The sequence below is a fragment of the Diplotaxodon limnothrissa genome, linkage group LG5, assembly GCF_057381915.1.
Source record: "Diplotaxodon limnothrissa isolate DT_005_m linkage group LG5, D_limnothrissa_male_GT1.1, whole genome shotgun sequence".
NCBI lineage: Eukaryota > Metazoa > Chordata > Actinopteri > Cichliformes > Cichlidae > Diplotaxodon > Diplotaxodon limnothrissa.
Window position 1 is genome coordinate 8662314 of NC_140600.1, and position 26879 is coordinate 8689192.

Genomic DNA, 26879 nt, shown 5'->3' on the forward strand with positions numbered 1-26879 from the left:
GGTACCCATGTCAGTTCACTATGGTTAAGGTTTTTCATGTTTTGTTATTAGTTCACCCAGTTTAGGTTATTGTTTAGTTTTCACCGATGCCCTATTATTTTGTACCCTCGTTGCTAACCTCAATAAACGGCTTGTTTTGTTAATCCACACCACGTTTTGGTCTGCGTTTGAGTCCTCCTCTGCAACACATACGGTCTGCCCCAGCCAGACCGTGACAGTACGACCTGACCACTATGGACTCAGCAGACCGCGAGCTTTACGAGCGTCGGGAGGCAGCCTTCGCCCAGCTGGAGGAGGAGCTCCGCTGGAAGCCGTGGCGTACCCCCGACTACGAGCGCATTTTCCACGGGACTCGGCTAGCTCTCGGAGGTCCCAAGAGCTGCCGAAAGTCCCCGCCTGTTGCGCTGCCTGCATCTAAGCCTCGCTCGCTTCAGGTGGGAGTCCTCCGTGTGGCTTCAGGCGCTCACGCTCCAGCCTCGGTGTCACCATTCTGTGCACCAGGGGCTCAGTTGCTCGCTCCGCCAGCTTCCTCTGTTTGCAGGAAGCGGCGCGCATGCCGCCATAAACCGGACATCGCTGAGCAGCTCACGGTGGTGAGTGAAAATGACTTTTATTCTCACGTCCCGTCTGACATTAACAACAATCGGCTCACTTCCGATCCATGGGGAATTTCCCTTATGGATGACGACGTGGACTGGGAGGATCCGTTTTGTTTTACTCCCTCTACGCAGGGAGGGATGAAAGACAATTCCCGCTCGCTTAAGTCTGCACATGCGGTTAAAGGAAAAACTGTTAACACTTCTACCAGGTCTACAACACTCAGTTCAGGTTTTGTTAAGTCTGGTTCAATCATCCCCAAGTCAGCTCACTCTAAGACCGTTAACCCAAGGACTGCTAATACTAAGACTGCTAAACATGAAGTGGACGGCGGATTCATTTTTGCTAGGTCTGTTTTTGTCGACCCAATACATATTAACCCTAAGCCTGCCGTTTCTAAGACTGTTTTTTCTGAGCCTGCTCCTTTGCCTGTTCGTGTTTCTGCTGCCAGGGCAGCTCGGGCCCAGCGTACCCCTGCACCCGTACCAGTTCCTCGGGTGAGGGAGTCTGAGGCCCAGCTGGTCCCTGCTCTGGTTTCCAGGCCAGCTGAGGCTCTGTCCGTTTCTGCACCCGTACCAGCTCCTCGGGTGGGAAGGGCAGTTGCCCAGCCGTTGCCGGTGCCTGTCCCGGCTTCCGGGGTGAGGGGGGCTGTGAACCAGTCCACCCCTGCACCTATGCCGGTCCCCAGGGTGAGGTCAGCCAGGATACAGCCCGTCTCCGCACCCGTACCTACTCCTCGGGTGGGAGTGGCTAGTGTCCAGCAGGTGCCTGCACCCGTTCCTGTTTCTACTGAAGGCTCAGGAGAATTCAGTCCGCAACCAACACCACCATCACTACTGCATGCTTTTCAGTCTATAGCTCAGTCATTAGCTCTGTTAGCAGCCCAGTCAATAGTTCATTTTCCTGTGTTTCCGTTAGCTCAGCCCTTAGCCCACTGTGCAGCTCAGCCAGCTCCCCATTGTTCAGCTCAGTCATTCGCTCCATCACCTGCTCAGCCTTCTGTCCAGCCGGTGGTCTCTACACCTGCTGGTCATGCTTCGTCTGCTGGAGGTTCAGGAGAATCCACCCAGCTTCATGCCTCGTTTGCTGGAGGTTCAGGTGAACCCAGCCAGCTTCATGCTTCGTTTGCTGGAGGTTCAGGAGAACCCAGCCAGCTTCATGCTTCGTTTGCTGGAGGTTCAGGAGAACCCAGCCAGCTTCATGCTTCATTTGCTGGAGGTTCAGGAGAACCCAGCCAGCTTCATGCTTCATTTGCTGGAGGTTCAGGAGAACCCAGCCAGCTTCATGCTTCGTCTGCTGGAGGTTCAGGAGAACCCGGCCAGCTTCATGTTTCGTCTGCTGGAGGTTCAGGAGAACCCAGCCAGCTTCAAGTTTCGTCTGCTGGGGGTTCGGGTGAACCCAGCCGGCTTCAAGTTTCGTCTGCTGGAGGGCCCGAGGAGCCCATCCAGCCTCATGCCTCGTCAGCTGGGGGTTCAGGAGAACCGCACCAGCCTCATGCCACGTCAGCTGGGGGTTCAGGAGAGCCGCACCAGCCTCAAGCCACGTCAGCTGGAGGGCCCGAGGAGCCCGTCCAGCCTCAAGCCACGTCAGCTGGAGGGCCCGAGGAGCCCGTCCAGCCTCAAGCCACGTCAGCTGGGGGGCCCGAGGAGCCCGTCCAGCCACCTTCAGATTCTGCTTCTGTTTCGCCTGCTGCAGCTCCAGCCTGTGCTTCGCCTGCTGCAGCTCCAGCCTGTGCTTCGCCTGCTGTGGCTTCATCAGAGCCTTCGTCTTCGCCTGGTGCGGCTTCGTCAGAGTCTTCATCTTCGCCTGGTGCGGCTTCGTCAGAGTCTTCATCTACGCCTGGTCCGGCTTCGTCAGAGTCTTCATCTACGCCTGGTCCGGCTTCGGCCTCTGCTCCTGCTTCTGCCTCACCTGGTCCGGCCTAAGCTTCTGCCTCGCCTGGTTCGGCCTCATCCGAGTCTTCCTCGGCTTCCGCTTCATCCGAGTCTTCCTCGGCTTCTGCTTCAGCGTCGCCTGGTCCTACGGCTGTTATGCCGCCGCCCAAGCCTCGCTCTGCACCTGGGAATCTTCGGCCACCTGCTGGACGTCACCGCCGTCGAGGTCGGCCACCTGAACTGTTTCTACGCCGTTGCCGTCCACACGGTCGGCCACCTGAACTGTTTCTACGCCGTTGCCGTCCGCACGGTCGGCCCCCTGAACGGTTTCCATGTCGCCACCATTGCCATCCGCACGGACGGCCCCCGGAACTGTTCGACCATGGACTTCTGTGCCGTCGGCCTCCGGGCCGGCCCCCTGATCACATGAACTATGATTTTCTGGACCGTCACCCTCCGGGTCGGCCCCCTGAGGAGTCATGAACTGTTCCCTGTGCTCCTGTGATTTTGATGGACATTTTGGTTTTTTTGGCCTTGTTTCTGGCCCTCCGTCCTGGACCCCCACCGCCCGCCCTTGGTGGGTTGTTTTTGGTTTTGTTTTTCGAGGTTTTGGGCGTCTGGAATCCGCCCTTGAGGGGGGGGCTCTGTCACAGGCTGGGTCTCTGACCCAGCGCTCTGAGTTCATGTTTGTATTTGTCTCATTTTGTTATGTGATTTAGTTTGTGTTATTTCCTATCTGCCTTTAGTTTAGGCAGTTATTGTTCCTGGGTTTTCTATGTTTTGGGGTTTTGTATTTATTCATCACATATTAGGTCTGTTAAGTTGTGTTGTCATGTTTTAGTATTTCCTGTTTTATTCTGACAATGTCATGTGTTCTTTGTTTATTGTATTTAGCTTTCCTCTCCTGGTCCTGTCATTAGGTTTATGTCTGTCAGCTGTTTTCCCCCATGTGTCGCCACTTCCCCTGATCACCTCATGTCTGTATTTAAGCCTTTTGTTTTCTTCATGCCATTGTCAGGTCGTCTGCTCATCCATGTCTCATCTCCAGGTACCCATGTCAGTTCACTATGGTTAAGGTTTTTCATGTTTTGTTATTAGTTCACCCAGTTTAGGTTATTGTTTAGTTTTCACCGATGCCCTATTATTTTGTACCCTCGTTGCTAACCTCAATAAATGGCTTGTTTTGTTAATCCACACCACGTTTTGGTCTGCGTTTGAGTCCTCCTCTGCAACACATACGGTCTGCCCCAGCCAGACCGTGACACCCCCATTGGCTTACACTGCTGACGAATGTCTCAAAGGCTTAATTCAAAGGGAGTTCAAAATAAGATTACTGATTTTTATCACCTGGCTGCAGACAGCATGGGTGAGAGAGAGGGAGAGACTGACAAAAGCCATCAAAACTGAGAGAGGAAAGGTGGCTCAGAGGGACGAATCAAGCATTGGCGGATCACAGCGTGCTCCTGGCCCGTTAGAGTGAGCGAGGCTAAGTGCTTCCAGGGCTGTTATAAATAACGGCAAATTGTTTAATGCCTCAAATGAGTTATTTGTGACGGCTGACACAGCAGGACTGGAAGGGGAGAAAATAAGAAGGAAGAAAACAGAGAGATGTCGAGGTGGGAGGAAACGCCACAGAATGTGAAAAGCACAAGTAAACAGTCTCAAAGACCTTGGTGGAAATGAAATATCCTGGTTCAAATGTTGCTGCAAACATGAATGTAACAGCACAGTTTGATCTGGTTATTCAAAACTGCATTAGCAGCTGTTTCGAACAGTTACCAAGATAATTTACACATACAATTTGAAGATAAAGTCATTCGAAAAACTAAGTACACCCCTAATGCTTTCATAGGAATTCACCACAAAGCCAGGCCACGCAACGTTCAGAGAAACAGGAAAAAACGCTCGAGCGTTTTCGAGCTACAGGCCTCAGTTAGCATGTTAAAGTTCATGACAGTACAATTAGAAAACATATGGCTTGTTTGGAAACGTTGCCAGGGGAAAATCTCTTTTTCTTGGCCAATGTTGCTAAAGATAGCATAGCAGGGATGGTGGTGGAGGGGTGATGATTTGGGCTTGTTTTGCAGCTGCAGCACCCAGGCATCTTACAGTCTTTGAGTTGACCATAAACTCGATATAGTCAAAAGTGAGACTATCTGTTCAACACAAGTGTGGTTAAAACTGGGTCATGCAACAGGGCAATGGTCCCAAGGACAGAAGCAAAAAGCAGAATGAATGAAAAAGTACCAGATGTGCATTGCAAGTTTGAGCTAAAAAAACTTCCCATAGCCATGTATGCTTCGCATGCTAGGATGTGGCAATGTACTATATCTCACGCCAACCGGTCACAGCAGATGGCCCCGCCCCTCCCTGAGCCTGGTTCTGTCAGAGGTTTCTTCCTGTTCAAAGGGAGTTTTTTCCTTCCCACTGTCGCCAAAGTGCTTGCTCATAGGGGGTGATTGTTGGGTTTTTCTCTGTATGTATTATTATAGGGTCTACCTTACAATATAAAGCGCCTTGAGGCGACTGTCGTTGTGATTTGGCGCTGTATAAATAAAATTGAATTGAATTGAATTGAATTACTATAGCTGTCCAGAGGTCTCTCTTGGCCAGCAACTAGCCATGAAATGAATGTAAATTCTCCATGTTCTCCTAATTGCTTTTGTTGCTCCAGCCCAGGACACATCTACCCAGTAAGCTGACTGAACATTCTCGCGTGGCTTGTAATGACGCATTTTTGCTCACTTGGATTTTCATCTGTGTGAAAAGTAGACCAACAAAAGGTGTGAAAATGCTCTCAGAGAGCTATGTTTAAACAAATACCTGCAAAGGTCAATGAACTGATGTCATTTTGTAAAGAAGAGTGGACCAAAATTCCTCTAAACGGTGTGAGAGCCTGACAAAGTCATGCTGCTACAAACTATTGGAGCACTGGGATACTTATTTTTCATAGAATTGCAGAGACCAATGTTTAACCTCTGGTAACAATTTATGTAATGGTATAAAACCAGAACTTTAAAAAAAAGTCAGAAATTGGGTACAGGGTTCCCCTTCATTTAAAATTTAGATCTTTTATATTTACTTATTCATGCACTTCTAACACACGTCTTCAGACTGCAGGAATAATGCGGCGCACAAGGAGAAAAACCACCACGCAGCTGATACACATGATGGATACAGAATGAAACTTGTCAGAATGGATTACATGCTTTTCATCTGACTTAAATATTCAGTATAGCCTTAAAACCTAAGAGTAAAATTATTTTTAACCTTATTTCTTTTTGTATTTGGCAGAACACGGACTGTCTTTGGATACTGTACCATAAAATCTAAGAGAAACAGTGCAAATATGTACCCTTTACTCTTTCAGAAAATGTATTTACCTTTTTGACCTCTCAAAAGGTACACATAGGCACCTGGACACAGATTCTTCCTGTAGGAACATAAATTGACTTTTACTAGAATTCTTTTATCTAACAGTGTGGCTACACAAATAATACTCTAAATTCTTTCTTTCTTTCTTTCTTTCTTTCTTTCTTTCTTTCTTTCTTTCTTTCTTTCTTTCTTTCTTTCCTCTCTCCCTAAGTTTCAGTCCCTCTTTGATAACTTCAGAGAAGTTTGAGGGGAAAAAGGACAAAAGCATGATTAAGCATACAGAAAGATGGATATATATTCTTTGCAAATATATAAATCCTTCGGGGTTATGTGCTGTAAAAGTTTTCCCCTTTCCATACTTTTTTTCTTTTCTTTTTTTTTTTTTGGGGGGGGGGGGGGGGGATATTTGTCACACTTACATGTTTCCGATCAGCAAACAAACTTTAATTTCAGTCAAAATAACCGAAGTAAATATAAAAGTTTTTAAATGGTGTTTTCATTCATTAAGGGAAAAAAGCTGCCCAAACCTACCTGGTCCTGTGTGAAAAATTAATTACCCTCTAAATCCAATAACTGACTGTGCAACTTTTGTGATGACTCACAATAAGTCTTTTGGCCCCGTCTTCTTTGTAAAACCGCTTTAATTCAGCCACCGAAGAAAGGTTTTTGAGCAGAAATTGACTGTTTAAGTTAATCCCAAAAGATCTCAATCAGATTTAAGTCTGGACTTTGACTAGGCCACTCTAGTTTTTTTTAAAGGCATTCAGAGGTTCAACTTGCATTCAACTTGCTGGTGTGTTTCAGGTCATTGTCCTGCTAAATAACCCAAGTGCTTTTGAGCTTCAGGAAATGAATTGATTCTCTGGTAGAGAGCAGAATTCATGGTTCCATTAATTACAGCTAGTCTTCCAGGTCCTGAAGCACCAACGACTCTACCACCACCATATTTGACTTTTGGTATGATGTTCTTTCTATGAAACGCTGTGGTAGTTTTACACCAGGTGTAATTTGCGAAAACCTTTCAGGATCATCGAGATGTTTTTGGCAAATCTGAGGCAAGACTTTGTGTTCTTTTGGGTCAGCGGTGGTTTCGCCTTGACACCTCCTGGATGAATCAATGAGCTCTTGGGGTAATTTTGGTTGGTCGGCCAATCCTGTTGAAGGTTTTCTCGATTTGTGGATAATGGCTCTCGCTGTGGTTCACTGAAGTTCCAAAGCCTTAAAAATGGCTTCGGAAACCTTTCCAGACTGAAACAACAGTCTTTGTTTCTCATCTGTTCTTTTACTCAGTGATCTGAAACATGTAAGAGTGACAAATATGCGCCAAAATAATAAATCAAGATCTCCACATTTATCATTTTGCCAAAAATAAAAAGCAGCAAAAAACCTTTAAAATGTTGAGATGCATGTGTTACTTGCAGATAGTGTTTCTCACAGTGGGTGTTTAATTTTGGAATTAAATAGTCTTTGGTAATCTCTACTTCTACTATCTGAACTCAGTGGGTGTGGCATCAACTGTGACACTGTCAGCAACAATGACTGAAATCTCCTAACCCCCCCTCCCGTTGATCCAGATGCTGCTGTGCAGATTAAGGCCCTGACATATGTGCCACTGGTCTATGTATAGTACATTTAACAGCTTTGATCTCCCGTCAAGTTGGACGTGAATCACGATGCCATCTGGTGGAAACCCAATACGAGGCTCACCAACAAGGTCGTATCCAAGGGCTCAGCCTCATCTACATCACCCTTTAATCTGGATCAAAATATTAGAGGCATCATGGCTGATGGCCTTTAATCATTTTGATGTGCCGTTAAAACAAACCTCTTTCCTCGCGCATGCCACGCCAAGCCTCTGCTGATCGCCGCAGCCGGCTTTGCGAGAAAAAGTTGTGTCTGCTTTTGCTGCCTTTCAGTCTGAGCAGGTCTGACAGATGTGGTGCACGGTGGTCAAATATTCATGCACGACTGGATCACCTACCGTAGAAAGAGAGCTTTCCTTTCACTGTGTTCATTCCCCTGGAGTTTTCAGCCACGCACTCGTACGTGCCGGCATCCTCCTGCTGGAAATATGGGATTTCCAGCACGCCGCTGGCCTTTCTCATGTCCACTTTCCTAGGGAATGGCACATTGTCGACTCTCCTCCAGCTTATAGAAGGTGCTGGGCTGTGAAGAGAGGTAAATGTGTTTTTGAAGCTGGTAGGGTGACACAAGAGACAAAAATGTTTATATGCATTTACCTTTATTGGAAATGATAAAGCAGAATTAGAGTATGAGCTGCCAGAATGTAGAAAGCGTGTATACCAATTATCTGCAAGAAAATTTTTAAAAAGTATTCTTTTTATAAGTAAAACCATCACTGAGTCATACTTCACTCTTTCAGTAATTTTCAAGACTGGTGGATGTTGTGCTCGAATTAACCTTGAATTGAAATCTATAAGATCCAAGCTTCAAGAGGAGACTCTGCGAACTATGGATCAAATTCAGATGGCTTACCCTGTAAATGTCCTGCACCATAATTTTCATAAAGAACATGATGGCGTTCAAATCATCTAGCTAAGCAGATTGCATATATTAGTATCTGTTATGTGGAAAGGTGTCTTGTATACATGAAGCATTAGGTTTACACTGATATGATATTTGGATTGTAAATTGATGTGATACTGGATACTGACAAACTTAAACTGTGTGTTGTTCTGTGAATACACCAGGCATCAGCAGTAGTGCGCTGATTGCGCTGTTTGAAGGTGCCGCACCAAAGCTACGTTTGTTTGCAAAAGATGACGACTAAAACGTTTGATGATGAGTCACCGTCGTCCTCTCCCTCTCCTTTCTCGCACGCTTTATGATTTAACAGTTGCTGAGAAACTTTTATTGCAGACGAGCTCCTCTGGTCCACTCCATGTATGTGAGGAGATGCACACAATAAAACCGAGAGCAGGGAAGCTTTGCTGATGATAAATGGCAAAGACTCCTACACTGAGATAAAATAAGTGCATTAGGTGAATGAACTAAATAAAATGTAACCTTGATGCCTTTGTTATATTCTATGGTACAAAAAATATCAATTTGAATATAGAAACTGCATCTACTCTAGTCTACTGTTTCTTGCAGAAACGTCTTCATAGCCTTGCTCGTTTGCCTTCACATGCATATGAACTTGGTGACATCCTATTCCTAATCCGTAGAGTTTAATACGATATCAACCCACCCTCTGCAGCTATAACCGCTTCAACCCTTCTGGGAAGGCTTTCCACGAGGTTTACGAGTGTGTTTATGGGAATATTTGAACATTATTCAGAAGCACATTTGTGAGGTAGGACGGTAATGTTGGACAAGAAGGCCTGGCTTGCAGTCTCCACTCTAATACATGCCAAAGGTGTTCTATTGGGTTGAGGTCAGGACTCTGTGCAGGCCAGTCAAGATCTTCCACACCAAGTTTACTAATCCATCTCTTTATGGACCTTGCTTTGTGCACTGGTGCAAAGTCGTGTTGGAACAGGAAGGGACCATCCCCAAACTATGCCCACTATTTGGCTGAGCAGAGTATAGCCTTGTACACTTCATAATTCATCCAGCTACTTTGTTTGTTACACCAATCCAAACTAGAGACCCAGTTCTATTGGCAGCCATACATGCTAATACTATAACACTGCTTCTACTTTGTTAATTTGGCTACTTCTAAAATTTTGAAAACCTGTCTGATAGGTTGGTTTGATTTGATTTGATTTGATTTTTTTCAGCCTAATAATGGCGTCCCTCAACATCAGTCACTATCAGTCAACTGTGTAAATACTGAACTGAAAGTGGGGGACTGTGAATAAAAAATGCTGTAATTCATAAGCAGTGAATGCAAATAATTTGAATTAAAGTTAAAAAGTTGATCAACATCTTGACTGTTTGAACTGAAATCTACTGTGGTGGATAAAGAGGCAAAACTGGAGACAAAAAAACAACAACAAATATGGCAATTAATGGTGATTCTGAATGAAAGTTTAATGTGGGGATTTCATTCTCTGTGGATGTGAAGCTGCAAAAATAACCTAGCACCACAGAGTTTAGTGTAACTGTTCAGCACTTTTTTACTTTAGCCGTGTGTTTTGTGCTTCAGTACACTGTGTTACAAAGCTGTATATTTCAGCTGAAGATCCTTACACCACAACACTCTCGAATTTGTCAGATGTGCAGCCAGGCTTGAAACATACCAGGATTGTAGTGAAATGGCAAAGCACACGTTATGAAAACGTAACATTTTCTCACAACATATTTCTTTTAAATGGTCGTGAGCATGCTGAGCCTGTACTAAAAGTGAGCTTACTTTCCCAGGGCGAAGCATTCAAGTTTTACAGTGGATCCTTTGGCAACATGAACAAGCTCTGGAAACTGAACTTCAATCTTTGGCTCGTATTCACCCATAACACCTGAAAGAGAAATGCAAATGAGTGTTAGTGCAAAGAAAGATTTTTTTTATTCAAGTTTAACAAGTCAGGCAAAAGAAGTTAAAAAATACAGCGTTGTGGTTTCTTCTGTTGCTACCCAAAAGCTGAAAACATTTCTGTGTGCAGCATTATTTTTTTTACTTCCATGCTGAGCAGCAGACACCAGCACTGCTCTCAGCATTGTCACAGGATGCCCTCCCGTTGAAAGTAATGAGAAGAAAAAGCAAAAAACATATTCTCTCCATGTGGACATGCGACACGTTCAACTGACAAAACCCAAAAAAGAAAACAACAACAACAAAAAGACTGAGAATTCATAGACGGTTTGAGCTTTTACATCCAGATGAGTTTCACCTCGTTGTAGCGCTAACAGCTATGAACCAGAAAATGGGCCCATAAAATCCCCCTGGGTGCTGCCACTGTGTCTACAAAGCTTCCTGTTGGTGAAGCAGCTCTGGTGGATTATAATATTGCTGCTGTGCATGCTAAAAATCTCTGGATAGGCAGAGAAGAAGACAGAATGTGGATTTTCTGCTGTTCTAGCTTTGGTATAGATGTATTTGAGACTCGTGTCTTACATCCATAGGAAAGAAAAGCACCTCTGAATTTTATTCATTTCCCTTAAAACGACACTGAGGTAAATTACATCAATGAATTTGCTACTTGGCGTGCTGTCATTTCGAAATGCCGTTTCTAAGGTACTGTCATCCACCAATGTAACAACAGGTTTTTCCCCCTTTGCTGCAATTCAGGGCTGTGTTGCACAAATAGCTCTAGAGATGTAGGAAACAGGCCAATTTCATCTCGTTGATTTGGTGAGGCATGTGTTATCAGGATGGCTCCCTGAGTGACTGTGAAAGCTCATTCAGATCCTTATCACAACTGTCACTGAAACTTAACCACAGCACTATCACCCATATTAAAGCAGACAGGAGGAAGTGGACGGGTAATTGTCTCATACCATAACCTTTTGTAGGGGACACATATTTAATGTGCCAACCTGAACCCCCCCACACCCCACCCGCACCCACATCCCCTACCTGAGCTCCACTTCATGACGATGAGGTCGAGCTGACTCCTGATATGTTGGTGTTGCTGCTGTGCTGAACTAATGTTGTAATGAAAAAAGTGCAGAAGCAGAGAATGAAAGTGCTTTGGAATCTCTGCTGGACTCACCACTGACCAACTAGCTTAGCCGTCTTCTTGATATTAGATTTAGTTTCATCAACTTTTTTTAGTCCGACAGACGATAATAAGATAATATGTAAAAAAACATTTTGTGTTTATTTGCGACTTCTATTAAATTAGTGTGTATACTCACAAACACTGGATAAAATAGCAAAATTGCAGGTAAAAGTAATTTTATATTTATGAATGTAAAAATTGCATCTTCGGGGAAATGTCTTTATTAAATCATTCAAAATGTTTATCTTTTGAGTTTATTTGTGTTTGTTTATGCATAAAAACATTATTCCCTTTAAATGTTTTCAAACTCAATACACTGATATACTGGACTTATTCATAGAAAATTCTACTTAAAACCATCAAGGTTATAACAGTTAATTAAAAACTGAAAAACTCAAACTAGGTGAGGAAAACATTTTAGTTAAAAAAAGATGAAAACTAACTGGAATACATGTCCTTCAATGAAACAAAAATAAAGCGAGTGTGTCTTTGCTTTCAGTCTTTGTTAGTTTGGTTGAACTTGTCAGTTCCGGTTTGGAAAGGCTGTTTCTGTTCCTGGAGACTGGGACGTCTGCACGGCATGAAGCCTTGTGTCTACATTGTGAACTTACTATAAACATATTACATCTTAATGCAATAAATACTTCATGTTATATAAAAAAGTTATGGTCCTGTCGTTTTGAACCCTATGTTTTAGACTTTGAATTCAGGGTTATTATTAAATTCTCTGTTTGATGATGTTTTCTAGCGTTTGCTGTTTAGAGTTTCTTTACTTCTGTAACTGTCAGTTTCATATTTAGCTTTAGTTTTCCTTTGTCTTGGCTTCTATTTATTATTTCATTTTATATCCAGTTCATCGTCTCATTCAGTGTTTAGTTTTTAGTTGTTGTTACATTGTTGTTACATTCTATCCTGTTTTTTCCCCCAGTGTAGATTTCATACCAGCTGCATCATTCATTTAGTTTAGCCTAGCCTCCCAAATGTCTCGTTGTAATTTTTTGTGAAGCTTCATCTCTGTCTCATGTTACTTCCTGTTTAATGTTGATGGTCATTTCAGTTTTACTTCCTCATTAATTATTATCTAATTTAGTTCAGCTGTGTCTAGTTTCCCAGGTGTCTCCGCTCTGCCACAGTCATATATATAGTTGCTGTCTTCCTTTGTCGTTGTCAAGTTCTCTGTTAAACCTGTGCTGTTTTCTCTGTTTGCTATTCCTAATATGCAACCGTTTAAGATACTTTGACTTCATACAGAGCCTGAATAAAGGTTTGGTTTTTATTCATGAAGTTCTGTATCAAGAGTTTGATTTTGGTTCTTTTTGGCACCTCATGCTAAAAATAAATGAACACTTAAACTAAGCATTTTTTCAAATGATTAAAACAAAATCGAAATATTGGAAATCAACCTTAGAAACAATCTGAAACTAAGTTTCAAACATAAACTTAAAACAATATTAATATTAACACATATTAATATTCATGACCAGTGGTCATTAATGTAAATCAAAGCAAGCCTTTATTTCTAATCATAGGTTATTATAACTGAGTTAAACATTAACATTAAAGCTAGTATAGCATGTAAGTCATGTAAAAAAAGCTTAAAGTGTGCGTTGTGATTAGAAGTGATTCTGCCTACTTAAATGTTGTTTTTTTTATTACATCAAATCATCTATCATTATTGGGAAGATTATATTAAATGTCCTTTATGACATTCTCATATTTTTCAGCATTACTTAAGAATATGGAACATGCTTCTGGGATAGAAGCCTACAATTAGATTACTTGCTGAGAATGACCTTTCATCTGAAGTGGCTTGATAAGGCCAGCCTTAAGCATTAGGTCCACATGTAAAAGGACAGGCTGAAATTAGCAGAGGAGGAGATAATTAACCTTTGAATTTCATTCGTGTTCTTTGAAACAAAGTTTTTTGGGAGGTACCAACAGTAGCCATGTTGGCTTGCTACTATGGGTATGACCTGTACAAATTCTAAAGAGCGCTGCACTAAATCAGCCAAGTGATTCTGGCTTTCCTGTTGTATCAAAGAAACTGCCGTTTTGTTTTGTTTTTATAACAAAGGACCACAGAAATAGAAATCTGTTATCAAACCAAACATTCAAGAAAAACACTAATGGTTTGTCTTTGTAGAACACGAGATGTTTCATGATTATTTCCTATTGCATTTACAATGTGCACTTAGTATGCATATGCATGCAACACTGCAAAATCACAGTTTTGGGGGATGTAGTGTTAAACTGCAGTAATTTGTCAGCATTGAAATAAACCCTGCTTTGCTCCAAAGGTTGAGTAATAGACTGAGACCCAGCAGAATGATGAAGCACACAGCACATACTTTAGGAAATGAAGTAAATCAGTGACTACATACTGCCCAATATTGCCTTTAACTAATTTAATTATATGTAATTTTTCCAAAACATTCCATGCATAAATAAACCTTTAATTTTATATATATTTTAGTTACATTTTACTCAAATGACTGTTCTGATGTTTGAGGGTGAAGAATCATTTTTGAGTGTACCCCAACAGTCTATAAATTCTATCACAAAACAGTAAAACCTTTTTGTCGCACTAACCAGTGTTCTTATATGCTGTTAACTGGCATAAGTGTGAGCTCACCATCACTGCGGAGCACAAGTGGAGTGGGCGGGCCCTGGACACGGGTCTTGGTGACGGTGTTGGTCACCACACAAGTGTAGTTGCCAACATCTGAGGGCTCCACTTTAGCAATGTACAGATTCCCTGTCTCCTGGGAGATGAAGCGACGCGTATCCTGCTTCACAAATGTCGGGTACTCATTGAAGATCCAGGAAAATACCAGATCTGTGGATAAGGATATAAAAAAAATATATTTAAATGCAGGAAGGGCTCATGAAAAGGGTAAAGGGAACTGAGATTTTTATGGGTGATGTGGCTGCGGTGTGAAATAAGCTTGAGACCACCTCTGGGGAGTGAAAACGGTGACTAAGTTGTATCATGCTAAGGTGAAAATTGATAACAGGATCCGTGAGAGGTTGAAAACAAATGTAATTATCCGGATTCACTTTAATGACCATTTTTCATGTTGATTAGGTCTGAATATGCAAATAGGGATTTGGGAGATGGGGTTTGTGTTGTCATGAATAATTACTGCTCCCTAGGCACCCTACTAGAATTCACAAAGGAGTTTCCAACAAAGATGGCAAAAAAGTAGATAGGGACAATAATAAGCAGAAAATGAAAAGAAATGATAAAAAACAAAAAACAAAATAAAAACCCAAACAAACAAAAAAAGGTTAAAAAAAAAACTCTTTAGTCCAGATAAACCAGGCAACTGCCTTCAAGAAACTTCAGTCCAACTGGAAGGATTGTACCAAGAAGAAATACTCTGAAAGCCAGGAAACTTTGCATTTAGCATTCAACAATTTCTCTAAACATAAGTTTAGGAATTCCAGTTATTATCACTTCCAGGAAGTGTATCCATAAATGACAAATGCCTGTGATTGAACGGTGAGAAACCGTTTTGACCAGTTTGTGTTATACTGTGATGATCAAGTTTTCCTTTAGTAAAGGAAGTGCAAGCTAAAAATAGTTAAACTACTACTTTAATCACATTTAGTGTTAGCAGCAGTGCTAACTGCTAAACACATTTCAAGATCAAAATGAATCGATTATAGGCTTTTGTCTCCTTCAAAAAACCCTTAAAGCAACACGCTTCTCTATCTATTTATATATACACACACATTCTCATTTTGCTATCTTAGTGAGGACATCTAATTGGCATAACGCTTTCTCTAGCTGCTTACCCTAACCATTATAACCCTGACATTAAAACCACATTTTGAGCCTCAAAAATTCCTTCAAACTCGTGATGTGCGTCCCCACAAGTACAGTAGAATGCCAATTTCTGGTCCTCACAAGGATGCCTAAACAGGTACACACACACACAGACACATATACACGCACACACACATACACACACACGCACACACGCGTGCGCACACACACACACTGCATACATGAGGGAGCCAGTCAAGTGCAGCAGTACCTCATGGTAAGAGCTTACACCCGGGTCACAAAATCACAAAGCTAACCAAGAATCAAAACACTGCAATCATCTTAAACCCCAACTCAAACCATATTGATTCAGTCAGCAACATTTCACTTCTCTTTGTTCCAAGCAAACAAAGACTTTGTCAGCACAGACACTGTGTTACAAACACAACTATGATGCAAAAGGTTTTAAATAAGCATGTAGGTGTCAGCTGCTCCCTGCAACGCCATGCTGGAGGTTTTGAAGATAAGTGAGGCACACATTTCCAGGTCATGAGATCCAAGAGTTTGCCAGCAAATAATTGCTTATAACAATACCAAGGATTACTTTGAGTAGTTAGCTTTGAGTCCATTCATATGAGCCAGCCTTAAATTCACAGACATCAACGCTGCTTGTTTCTACACAACCTTTTGAGCAGCCGCTGAGAAAGGGGTGAAACTGAAGCTCACTGTAATGAGACTTATCTTACCGTTAAAAAGCCAGATCAAGACAAAGGACTTTACTTCAGGCACTTATCTGCTTCATTAGGCCTCTGATTTGACATTATGGGAAGTTTTAAAGAAAGAGAAATATTAGAAAAAGCAATGGTCTAGACAAGTGTTGAGGAGTTATTAAAAATGATAATAATTACTCCTAATAATAATTAATGGCTGGATGTCACAGTAGATTAAATTAAGTAATTGTGAGACTCCAGCAACCTGGTCAATAATCTAATTTAGTGCGAAACGGTGCTTAAATTGAGACAAATGCTCAGCAGAAAACATGTAAACAACAAGTATTTTAGGAACAAAACCCAGCATATACACTGTGGTCACTCCTACTGGGACCGTAATTCATCCACTGACATCATCTCTACTGCTGGTTTCACAGAGAAACCAGACACGCAATTAGAAATGAACACGGAGTGTTGCTATGGCATCTAAGATGAGCCCGAGCAGTAAACGTACCCCATACGCGAGCAGTTTGTCACAAACAGCGTTTCCCAAAGCCTCTATTTATCTTTCAGCAGCGATTTGAATGAATATAGAATCTATCGGTATCAGTGGGTGAGGTGATCACTTTACAACTTTAGTCACTTTATTGATGTCAGCTCATCAAATCTGAATGTTGTGACATAATCTGCTATTGTGGCGTTCTGCAGTCAGCATTACTGACAGCCATGAACTATTCTCCTGCTGCGCTTAATCAAACTCCACCACTTGTTAACGGACTGGCAATTAAGCAAAACACCCTTAGAGGAACCCTTCCCTTCACCTCCTCTAGCTGCTTGGCAATTTATCACAGCAGGTCTGCATACTCCTGCTGGCTGTAAGGAGCAGGTACTGTACCGATCAGTGCCATTTGAGGCTTGGGCTCTGGCCACTGTGTGCACGCAGAGCCGAGCACAGACCGATGACACAGCGGAGATCCGTGGGGACGAGGGACACTTCAAGGCAGCATAAGGCATGTTGTTTGTGTTTGTTTCCTCTCCAGTGCTTTTGGACTATGGCTGCACCTGCTCTCGCTCTATGTTTAAAACCCATATGACTACATGGCACAACATGAGCCGGAAAATACCGCAGAGAGCACAGACATAATGAGATGTCTCACACAGCTGGCCGAACGGTCCTCACACAATCATCCAGGGCATTGATTTTATGGGTTACACAACACTGATATAAAAACAGGACATCTTCAAGACAAATTGTTGAAGAAATCCAGCTGCTCTGCAGAATTGCTATTACTGCCATGCTAAAAATATTCAGACTGCAGCTTTTACACAAGAACTGACTTGTTTTAGATTTCAATTTGAAAAGTGATGTTGAAAACACTATTTCAAAGCTGAATCATTAAGAAAGTTTAATGTTGAAAAGAATTATTTCTACAAGAGCTCAGTTTGGTATGTCAAAGAAAAAAGAAACTAAATTTAACTTCCAAAACATGATCCACGGAGAGGGGATTGCAGAAGTCCCAAAAGAGTTTTTTGTGGTTCCCCTCTGGGTTAAAGATCACTTTGCATGAGTCACCATGAATAAAGCTGCTTCGCTCACACAAAGAGATCCAGGAGCAGCTTCAAAGGACAGGCCTCACTGAATATTCAAAGAGCGAAGAAGACGAGGACGTCAAACATGCCCGTCTCTTTGCACAGATTTGCTATTATGGAAAGACGGAGCACGAAGACAAAGACGGTGGGCAGTAATCACCCAGCAGGTCTATCATTCTTTATGATGAGCTGAAAGAAAACTACTTCATCAAGTTGTGGCATTATGGATGGACAGTTAGACTGCGCTGTGTGAGTATATCAGCAGATATGCTTCAGAGAAGGTGGTTTCATAAAGATAAGCACATAAAATGCATATGCTCTAAAAATTCTGCACCAGAATGCAGCATAAATATATCAACAATACTAAAAGTGCATTTTCTATTCAATTGTGATTAAGAGATTTAATAAAGTAGTAGCTGTGTCATCTACACTGACTGATTCTGCTGGAGGTTTCTTCCTGTTAAAAGGTGTTTTTCCTTCCTACTATCGCCAAGCACGTGCTCATAGGGGGTGCGCGAATTGTTGGGGATTTCTCTGTATTACTGTAGGTCTTTATCTTTCCCATGTATGGCAGGATGCCTTGATGCAACTGTTATTGTGATTTGGTGCCATATAAATTAACTTGAGGGATTTTAGGGAGTCACTGTGGTCCTGTGTCAGTCAAAAGATGTTGAGTGTAATTAAGCAGCCAAGCTCAGTTCTTAGTAGGAACTGTGTGTCAAGCACCATATAGCTTCAGGATCACTGCTTCATTTAGCACTGACAGAGTAACTGAACAGGAACACTGGCCAGATGTCTCTCGTGCCACAGCAGCCTCAGTCATGGTGGCCGGCTGCTAGCTAAACTTACTGCTCAGCTATAAAAACACATTGCACACATAACAGCCAGCGCCACTAACTTAACATCTTGAAGGAGAATCTTTCTGTCACAAATCATAGTCCAGGAGTCCATGACACTTGGAACACTACAATCCTTTTTTCAGCATCTTTATTTTGAGAAATGATACTGCAGATTTAATTTAATTTAATTTGCATTAAATCAACAGCAACTGTTTCTGTAACATGAAATGACTTCATGTGTCATATAAACTCATTTGACTGGGTAAAAACTTTGATGATGACAGCACTTTTTTCATTTGGCCTAAATAAACAAAAAGAAGAAAAACCTTTAAAAAGCATATGGTTAATAGTTTACATAATGTCGTTCTGTATCGAGTGAAACACAAAGCATCTGCAGTACAACAACTATGCAAAGATGTACTTTCACTGCTTGGAAACATACACATATTTGCCCTCTAAGATACGCAGCTACCTTGAAATCTTAGCTTCTTCCTCCTGTTTTGTTTTCCATGTTTTATTCTCAACTTCATTTTTGCGTCTCCTTTTGTAACTTGTAATAAAACTTAGACTTAATTTCACGAGTTTCAGTTTTCCTGCTCTCCTCTGTTCACTGTGTTGTTAAGCCTACACCTCCATGTTCCCTCATTTTGTTACGTCCTGTCTTATTTTGGTAGCTCCTGTTTCTTTTCTCTTGTTCCTCTGTCTCGTCATCTTGTGTCTCATAGTTGGTGTTCTATTGTAGCTCTCCACTACATTATGTATTCCATATGTATGTAGTGGTGAGATAGTCTCTCAATCAGAGAACCAAGGTTACAATGTAACACACATTTGCCATCTTCCTAATCATTATGTTTGCATTTGTTTGTCACACTGTACTGCTGTCTTCCCTCACGTGTCTTCTGGTTTGGTTTGGGTTTTTGAATTTTCTACTTGCCTGAGTAAAGTTTTTTTTCCCAGTTGTTTTAATTATATCTACCAAGGTTAGGTTTTGGTAGCGTGTATGCGCGAGCATGTCATTGAAACATGATAGCTCAAAAACTAGTTTATGAATTCTGTTAAAACTGTGTAGGGATGTAGCGTGGGGTCGTGTTAGTAATCAAATAAAATTTCACTAAAATTTGTCAGGTTTCTAAGCCTTGTAACTTAGAAACTATGATTCCTATATAGTGTGCATTGTCATATACAACATGCAGAAAGTATGGTATAAGGATTTAAAATATCATGTTACATTTGACCTTTGACCTGTGCTTCAAGGTCACGAGCTTGATTTGAAGGTCAAAGTGACAGTAATACTATCTAGAGCCATTTAAACCTGTGATTGTCACTGCCATTGTTTGTATTGATAACATATAAGTATTTGAGAATTCTAAATAACACCTTATTAATTGTATTATTAATAATATTTATTGACTATATGCACATTACAGTAATTGTAAAATTGTTATGTATATAAAAGGCTATAGCCATTTGAATACATAATAATTTGGATACATATACAATGTTCCCAGAAAGGTATAATATCCTTTTAGGCAAACAAAATAAACTTATGATAAAAAAAATAAAATATAGAAAATGCAATACTACTCCTTTAAAAGTAAATACTGCCCAGAGATTGAGTTCAAGTGCTTCTTATTCAACGAGTCTGCGGCTGGGTCTTTATTGCAGCAGCCCTTTAGTTTCCATATACAGTGAAAAAAACACAGCCATCAAAAGACGTATGCATAATGAATTCTGCCACTCACAGCTATGCTTCAAACCAAGTCATTAGAAATGCATTCAATTTTCTATTAAGGCTTTGTCCAGTGAAACTCCAGTGAAATGAAAGGCATGTGCACTTGTGCTAACAGCTGATTTGAGGTAGAAAAAGGACATGCAGCAAATGAAAACTGAACAAATTTGCAGAGGAGTAAATAAATTTATAAATAAATTTATAAATAAATGTATAAAAATAAATAAATGCAACGGCTGTTAAATTCAGTGACATCAGCCAGTCGCTAAAAAAAAAGGTAGCCATGTTTTTGGTTTCGTGTAATGTGATTAATTTCTCCACAACACAGGCCCCGGCCTGCTTCTCATCCTCCTGCTGTTGCCCCAAGCCTGCACTGACACTGTCCCTGGGGGTGGGGGTGGAGGCGGGAGTGTTGTGTGCTTATCCGCTAAAAGCAATTCATATTAATTTGAACACAGACGACAATATTTACAACAAGCACGAACGACCAAAGATCTCGCTCTCTTTTTTTTTGCCAGAAAACAAAGCACCCATCTGTCAATAAAGAAAGACTTGAGGAGTTTTATTGTTACATCAGTATGGTTTGGCATCATAATGTATGATCAGCACCAGTAGCCTCATCACTTCATATCAATAATAGATGTAAGGGCACGCTGTGACAACAAGATGCATTTTTAATTGCCCAATTACAAAGCTGTGGGATGTGAGCATACTGCAAAAAAAAGAAGGCAAAAATTTACAACAAAACAGCACACAGTTGTCCTTTTCCAGGATGAATAATTCTCTGATTACAAGCGTCACGCACACGGTATTACATACTGAGTAGGAGGGGTTGCTGGGTATGTGTCAAACTGGGTAAAAAAAACCAAAAAACACACACTGAGCTAGTACAACATGATCTAATTTTTTTCTAAAGTACTTCATGAGCTGATGAGAGGAGGGCGCATGCAGCAAAACAACACGGCTGCACAACCCACACGAGGAAAGCCCCCGAAAACAAACGTACAATTTATTCCTGTTAGAATCTACGCGCTCGGTGATTTAGGAGAGCATCTTCAGCACACAGACAAGCAAAAATAAAAGAAACTCGAGAGACGCCTTCCACTGTTAGACTACTGTCATCCCACGTTGTGTAACTGAGTGCAGTACTCCCATATCTGCTCCAGGCTCCGAGAATCCTCTGATCCACTGTTTCCTTTACAGGACCGGACAGGATGCACATGCTCAGCGCTCTCGAAGCCTCAGGTGGGAGGAAAAACAGGACAAAAGACACACACACACACACAGACACAACTACTCTTGGAATAGACACAAGTGATTTCAGTCTTGAGTGCCCCTTAAAGGTCTCCCCCCATTAGAAAATAGAGGTCAGCAGCATTAAGTCCACGACTAAACACAGTAGTCGTGCAGTACAAAGAGCGCGGTTGGGTCACACTGGCAGCCCATTAATGCGGTCTGGTTTGAAAAAGACAGACAGCCTCTCAGCCCTTCTTGTTTCCTCTGATCCACACTGACAGACCGAAGGGGAACCGGACTGCACATTTGGGAGAAACAAACATCGCAGCGGCGGCTCGGTCTAAAAAGAAGCCGGCGCTGTAACCAGGTTGTGTTAATCCATTCTCCTTCCTTGAACTCTGCAGAAAGCAATTACCATAGATTCCTGCCATGCTCTGACACTGGCCTGTCAGCTGGGGAGCAAACGTGTGGATGCAGTGTGGAGGCAGCACCTCACTCTGCCTTTGTGCTGCAGTCTGGTCTGGCAGGGTGTGTCGTGCCTGATTCTGCACTCAGCCCCCATTTCCCTGTCTTCCTATGGCTGATTGTAAGTGCAGGTAGCATGTTTGATGACAGTGGTCACGTTGGAAGACACGCAGCGGAAAACAATCGCGGCTCCTGCTCAGGTCCTTGTTTTTTGATGTGGTTTTGGAAGCCAGGTCTTCTCGTATTACAGATTCAAGACACTCATAGTTCATATATCACGAGTCCTACAGTCATCACATTTTCCTCAACCTAAATTTAATTATTTTTCATTTAGTTGGAAAAAAATACTATGACTCAAGTTAAGATCCACTAAACCTTTAATAGTTTATTCAATGTGCATCTATTCATTTAACATATAATGAGATTTGCTTGTTGTTGCATCACTTTGTAGCTGACGGCCGGCTGCTATAACATGCTCCGGTTACATAAAGTATCTTGAATGTTCACTCACTGGCCACTTTGTTAGGTACACAGGTTTGACTGCTGGTAAATGCAAATCACATGTTGGCAGAGCAGTCAAGACAACCAGCTGAACTTTGAACCAATGGTCACATTACACAGACAGAAACTGTGGAAACTGAAATCCTACAGCTCTGCACTCATTTCTTTATATTTTGATTCCAAGAAGCCAGAATTTCTGGTTATTCTTTAAAGTGATCTTTAGTTACGAACACAGAAAAACTGTAAACAGATTTTGACCCATCATGCCGTACCATCTGGAAAGTGTCTATTTAGCGACGGCTTCATTTTAAAGCGTGACAATGATCCCAAACAGCCTGCTAATGCACTAAAAGCATACCTGGATAGGAAAACACTCAACAGAACACTTTCAGTCATTGATCGGCATCCCGAGAGCCCAGACCTCAACATTATTGAAGCATTATTGTGTGGGATCATCTTGAGAGAGAACGCAACAAAAAGCACCCAACATCCAAAGAAGAGCTTTGAGTGTCCTTGAAGAAGGATCCTTAAAAAAACACACACATCAAAGCTTGTCTAAGAGAGCTCAGGCTGTGTTGAAGAATAATACCTGTAATACCTGTAGCTTACCTCTTAATTGTAAACAAACACAGTGTGGCCCCAAATTTCCGCTCATCTTGTGTTTACTAAGTAAATGAATTTCCTTCTATACCAAATATGCACTTTCAAACTAATTTGAATGTTTTTGTCTTCTATCATGTTCAGGTTTCCTCACTCCACCCATATCCCATGATCCTCGCAAAATATAAAGAAACAAGAGGTGGCTTGATCATTTACACCTGGACCTTAGCCCTGCTGTCTGCACAGTACTGTATGTGTACTACGGCAACCAAGTGTTGCAGGGAATCACTGGACATTCTGCTGCCACAGACTCTCATTAGCTTCACACCTGATGCTCTCTCTTACAAGCTGAGAACAGAAGAACAGGCGTGCACGCCACATCCTCCATGTTCATGTTTCGTTTCTTTCTTCTCTTCTCTTTGCTTCACTGCCATACATTCTCACTCCCCTTCCTCTTCCACGGGGGGGTTGCCGCACCCGTAAAATGTTTATTTGAGCAGGTTCCTCCATGCTCGCAAATTGCTGCAACGCTGCTGTGCTCAAGATCTATAAATATGTTTTACAATACTCAAACTCAGGACTTACAGCTGTGGACTTTTGCCTGCTTGCTGTTTTGCAACAAGGCAGACTACTCTGCATGTGATAACTTGCAAATTGTAAACGGTTGTAGTCATTTGTCCAAATTTCCTAAAACATCTGAAAATGCCAACAAAGAACGAGAAATGCTCTTTCTGATGTGCACAAGTAGCACAGTGTTTGGAAGGATTTTACATAGGGGTCAAATTCCCATCAACGCCGGCTGTGTATACATTGCATGACACAAACTGATAATTAGATGGATTCTATGTATGTGTTGCTCTAATGTGTTGGATATGCATTTCCTTTTCCCTCTGTTTTGCTTTTCTCACCTACTGTTGACTAAATAAAGGACGATTACAAGTGTAGTGATTAAACAGCATGTGCACATGTGCAGAAAACATGTGACCCCTGTCTTTTTTCCATGTAATTTTTATTGGGCATCATAACATGTGACCTACCTGCTTTACTTTCTATTCTCAGACACTCACAGTGGAGTTTGTCATCCTGGCATTAATATTTCTCTCTAATCTGTGAAATGTCACATTGCTCGTAAATTGTGAGACACTTCACGATCCCTGCAGTGCCCTGTTTGTGATGTAACATGAATATAAAAACAGGAATAAATTAAGCAAACACAATGATGTGAGGAAACATTGAAATCTTGCATGAATATAATTAAAATCTACACAGTGTGATACAGTCTAAACTGAATGTCTTTTCTAATTACATCACCTTGAACATGTAAACCGCGCAAAGTGCAGCAGCGGCAAGCTGGAGCAAAGATCATCGATGAGTCTAAGAACAACATCACCAGCAGTTTAACCTTTGATACCCAGCCCCACCTGTAACTGACTTTGAAATGCACGAAAACAAAAGGAGACGTGTGCCTCTGAGAAATCTGTTTTGACTATAACCTCTGTTCCCTGAAGGAGATGAACAAGATTGCAATATCCACGCAACATCTACCCGATGCTGCGTTAGCACAGGCGTCAGCTTGCATCATTCTTTCAACAGGTAAAAAGAGATCACAGCGGGACGTGCGGGACACAATAAATCCCCAGTAGTCCTGCACTCGTGAGACACTCTCTGTTGCCACAGATGAAGCCGGCCCTTTACCGTGAGGAAAATAATGTGTAAAAAATATTTGCCCAAGAGCCACAGCAAACCTCCCCCTGAGTGTCCACCACTGACGCAGCTTTGCATTCTTTTAGCATTGTGTCACGATGTAAAGTCTCAAAAAAATCAGAATTGATGCAACAAATATACTTGTTCCATTCATTCTTCTTTTATGCAAAGATATAATGCCTACATTTCCTGCAATACAACTCAACCCCTGACAGGTCAGTTTAAGATGCAGGTTTGTTATACTGAAAGTTGCCAAAGCAGCAAGCCTCAAAGTGTGGGCTGCGGAGGTCTGGTTTGCTCTCGCTGTTCTTTCATTTTCAGTCTTGTCTTCTTCTTCTGGGTTGGCCAGCATCATTTGAGGCATTATTTCAGGCTTTGCGAGGCTCCCTCTGGAGTCACAAAATGCTTCGCAAATGCAGTACGACTCCCCCACATCGGTCAGCAGGCAAACTTTACAGAGCTGAAGTCTGTATTGTAGTTTTGTTTCCACTTTGATGCTGTTACTAAAGGGCCGTTTCTGTACTATTTGTCATGCCAGTGAACCACTGAGAAAATATTTTTTCATTTCTCGAATGTGAATCGTCGGGTAAGTTTCTCTGATTTATATCACTGTGAATCAAAAATCTTTATTAATGTATGGTTTGGTAAAAGTTGATAATCACACTTTGAAATGCATTCAAGAAAATAATGAATTAGTCTTATCTTTGAACTAAAGATGGTAACCAGGTCTTCTATAACTTGAACTCTTTCAACACATGAGAGGATTTTCTAGGGTATGACTTAACTGAGTGTGCACAGATCTGTGCACAATCCCACTAAGTGAGCTGAATTCTATGCAGCACCAGAAGCAGTTAAAGGCCTGTGATGGCAAGCCAGCTATAAAAGTGCTATGAATTCAACTTACAACTGCTGTCCAATGCTCTGCTAGGCAAGCTAGGTGTGTGGACGGAGCTGTCATGTTTTCGACAATTGTTATTTTCCCCTTGCACAGCAGGTGACAGCGCATTTCTTCTGGGATGAAATCCCCACAGGCACTGAGGGATTTGTGTTTATGTGGCAGCACAGTGGAGCCCAAGGACATGCCATGTGACTGCAGCCTGGCAGAGGGGATGCAGTCGCTTACACGAGGTAACTGCTAGATTATATCAAAACCAGAAGGGTTTGCAGAAGAGGCTCTGTTGGCTCAGCCATGGACGGTGTGACAGTGACATGCGATATTATTTCAGAGAGCTGAAGTTTCCAGACAGATGAAGAGGGAGAAATATGATTGAATACGGGATTGTGAAAGGAGATTACTCATGGAGATTGAAATGTGTCAGCTGCTAATCAGATTAAGAGCAGAATAATCCCTGATGGGAAAAAAAGAGAAACTACTAAGTATGAGTCAACAAATACCACGAAATAAACATGTCGCTCCTCATGCTGCATGAAGAGATTAAAACTTCATATAGCCTTTATCAAAGTGCACCTTCAGAAGGAATTTAAATATCTTATTTTTGACAAGCAGAAGGATAGTTGAGCTGCTATTTGAATACTGTTGCCAGGCGACTGATCAATATACCAACAGAAAACCTAAAACAGGTTGACAACTTCAGGCAGCTATCATTGGACATGCTATGTTAATTTCACGTGACGTACTTTAATCTTATTTAAGTTTATAAATCTTTATGTTTTTCTTGGCTGAGCAGTTTAATATCTGTGATGTTTTAATGTCAGTAATAATAATATTTTCTGTATAATAGGTTAAAAGAAAGTAGAATAGTATGGTCAGAAAAAAACTAAATGCTCACTCAATCATAATTTGATCATAAATGAAAAATAAACTTCAGTATTTTCATATATTTCCAGCTCTCCTCACCTGAATGACCAGACAATAACTCCTTACAGGTGTGTCCAAATGCATGGCTGCATCCTCCTGAGGACCCGGCCTTTGCGGTCTAAGTGGGCCGGGTCCTCCGAAGGCCAGATGTACGGGGAGTTCGCTGTCATCGCCCCGGCTAGCTATCGAGCTGGTGGGTAACAGACGTCTCCGAAAACGTCGAAGCACTTTTCCAGACATGCGATGTCTTGATAAACCGAGCAGATATTTGACGTTTACACAGCTACATTCTCGCCTGAAAATATCTTAAAAGTTTATTTTTTGACCCAGAAAGAACAATAAAAGTAATATTAAAACTTAGTAGCGGCCGCCATTGTTGGAAATTGGAATTGGCTGTGCCGCGCTATGAATTCTGGGATATGGTAGGCCACGAAGGACACACCCGAC

General features: G+C 41.8%; 1 protein-coding gene across 1 annotated transcript in view; it reads right to left on the reverse strand.

Moving 5' to 3' along the window:
* cntn4 (contactin 4) overlaps positions 1–26879 on the reverse strand; it is a 194909-nt gene that overhangs the window by 84144 nt on the left and 83886 nt on the right. The window contains exons 5-7 of the mRNA XM_085353001.1: positions 14103–14306; positions 10165–10267; positions 7828–8012 (exon numbers count right to left, since the gene is read on the reverse strand). Of these exons, the coding sequence (XP_085209127.1) occupies positions 7828–8012; positions 10165–10267; positions 14103–14306 (492 nt within the window). The remainder of the gene's footprint in view (positions 1–7827; positions 8013–10164; positions 10268–14102; positions 14307–26879) is intronic.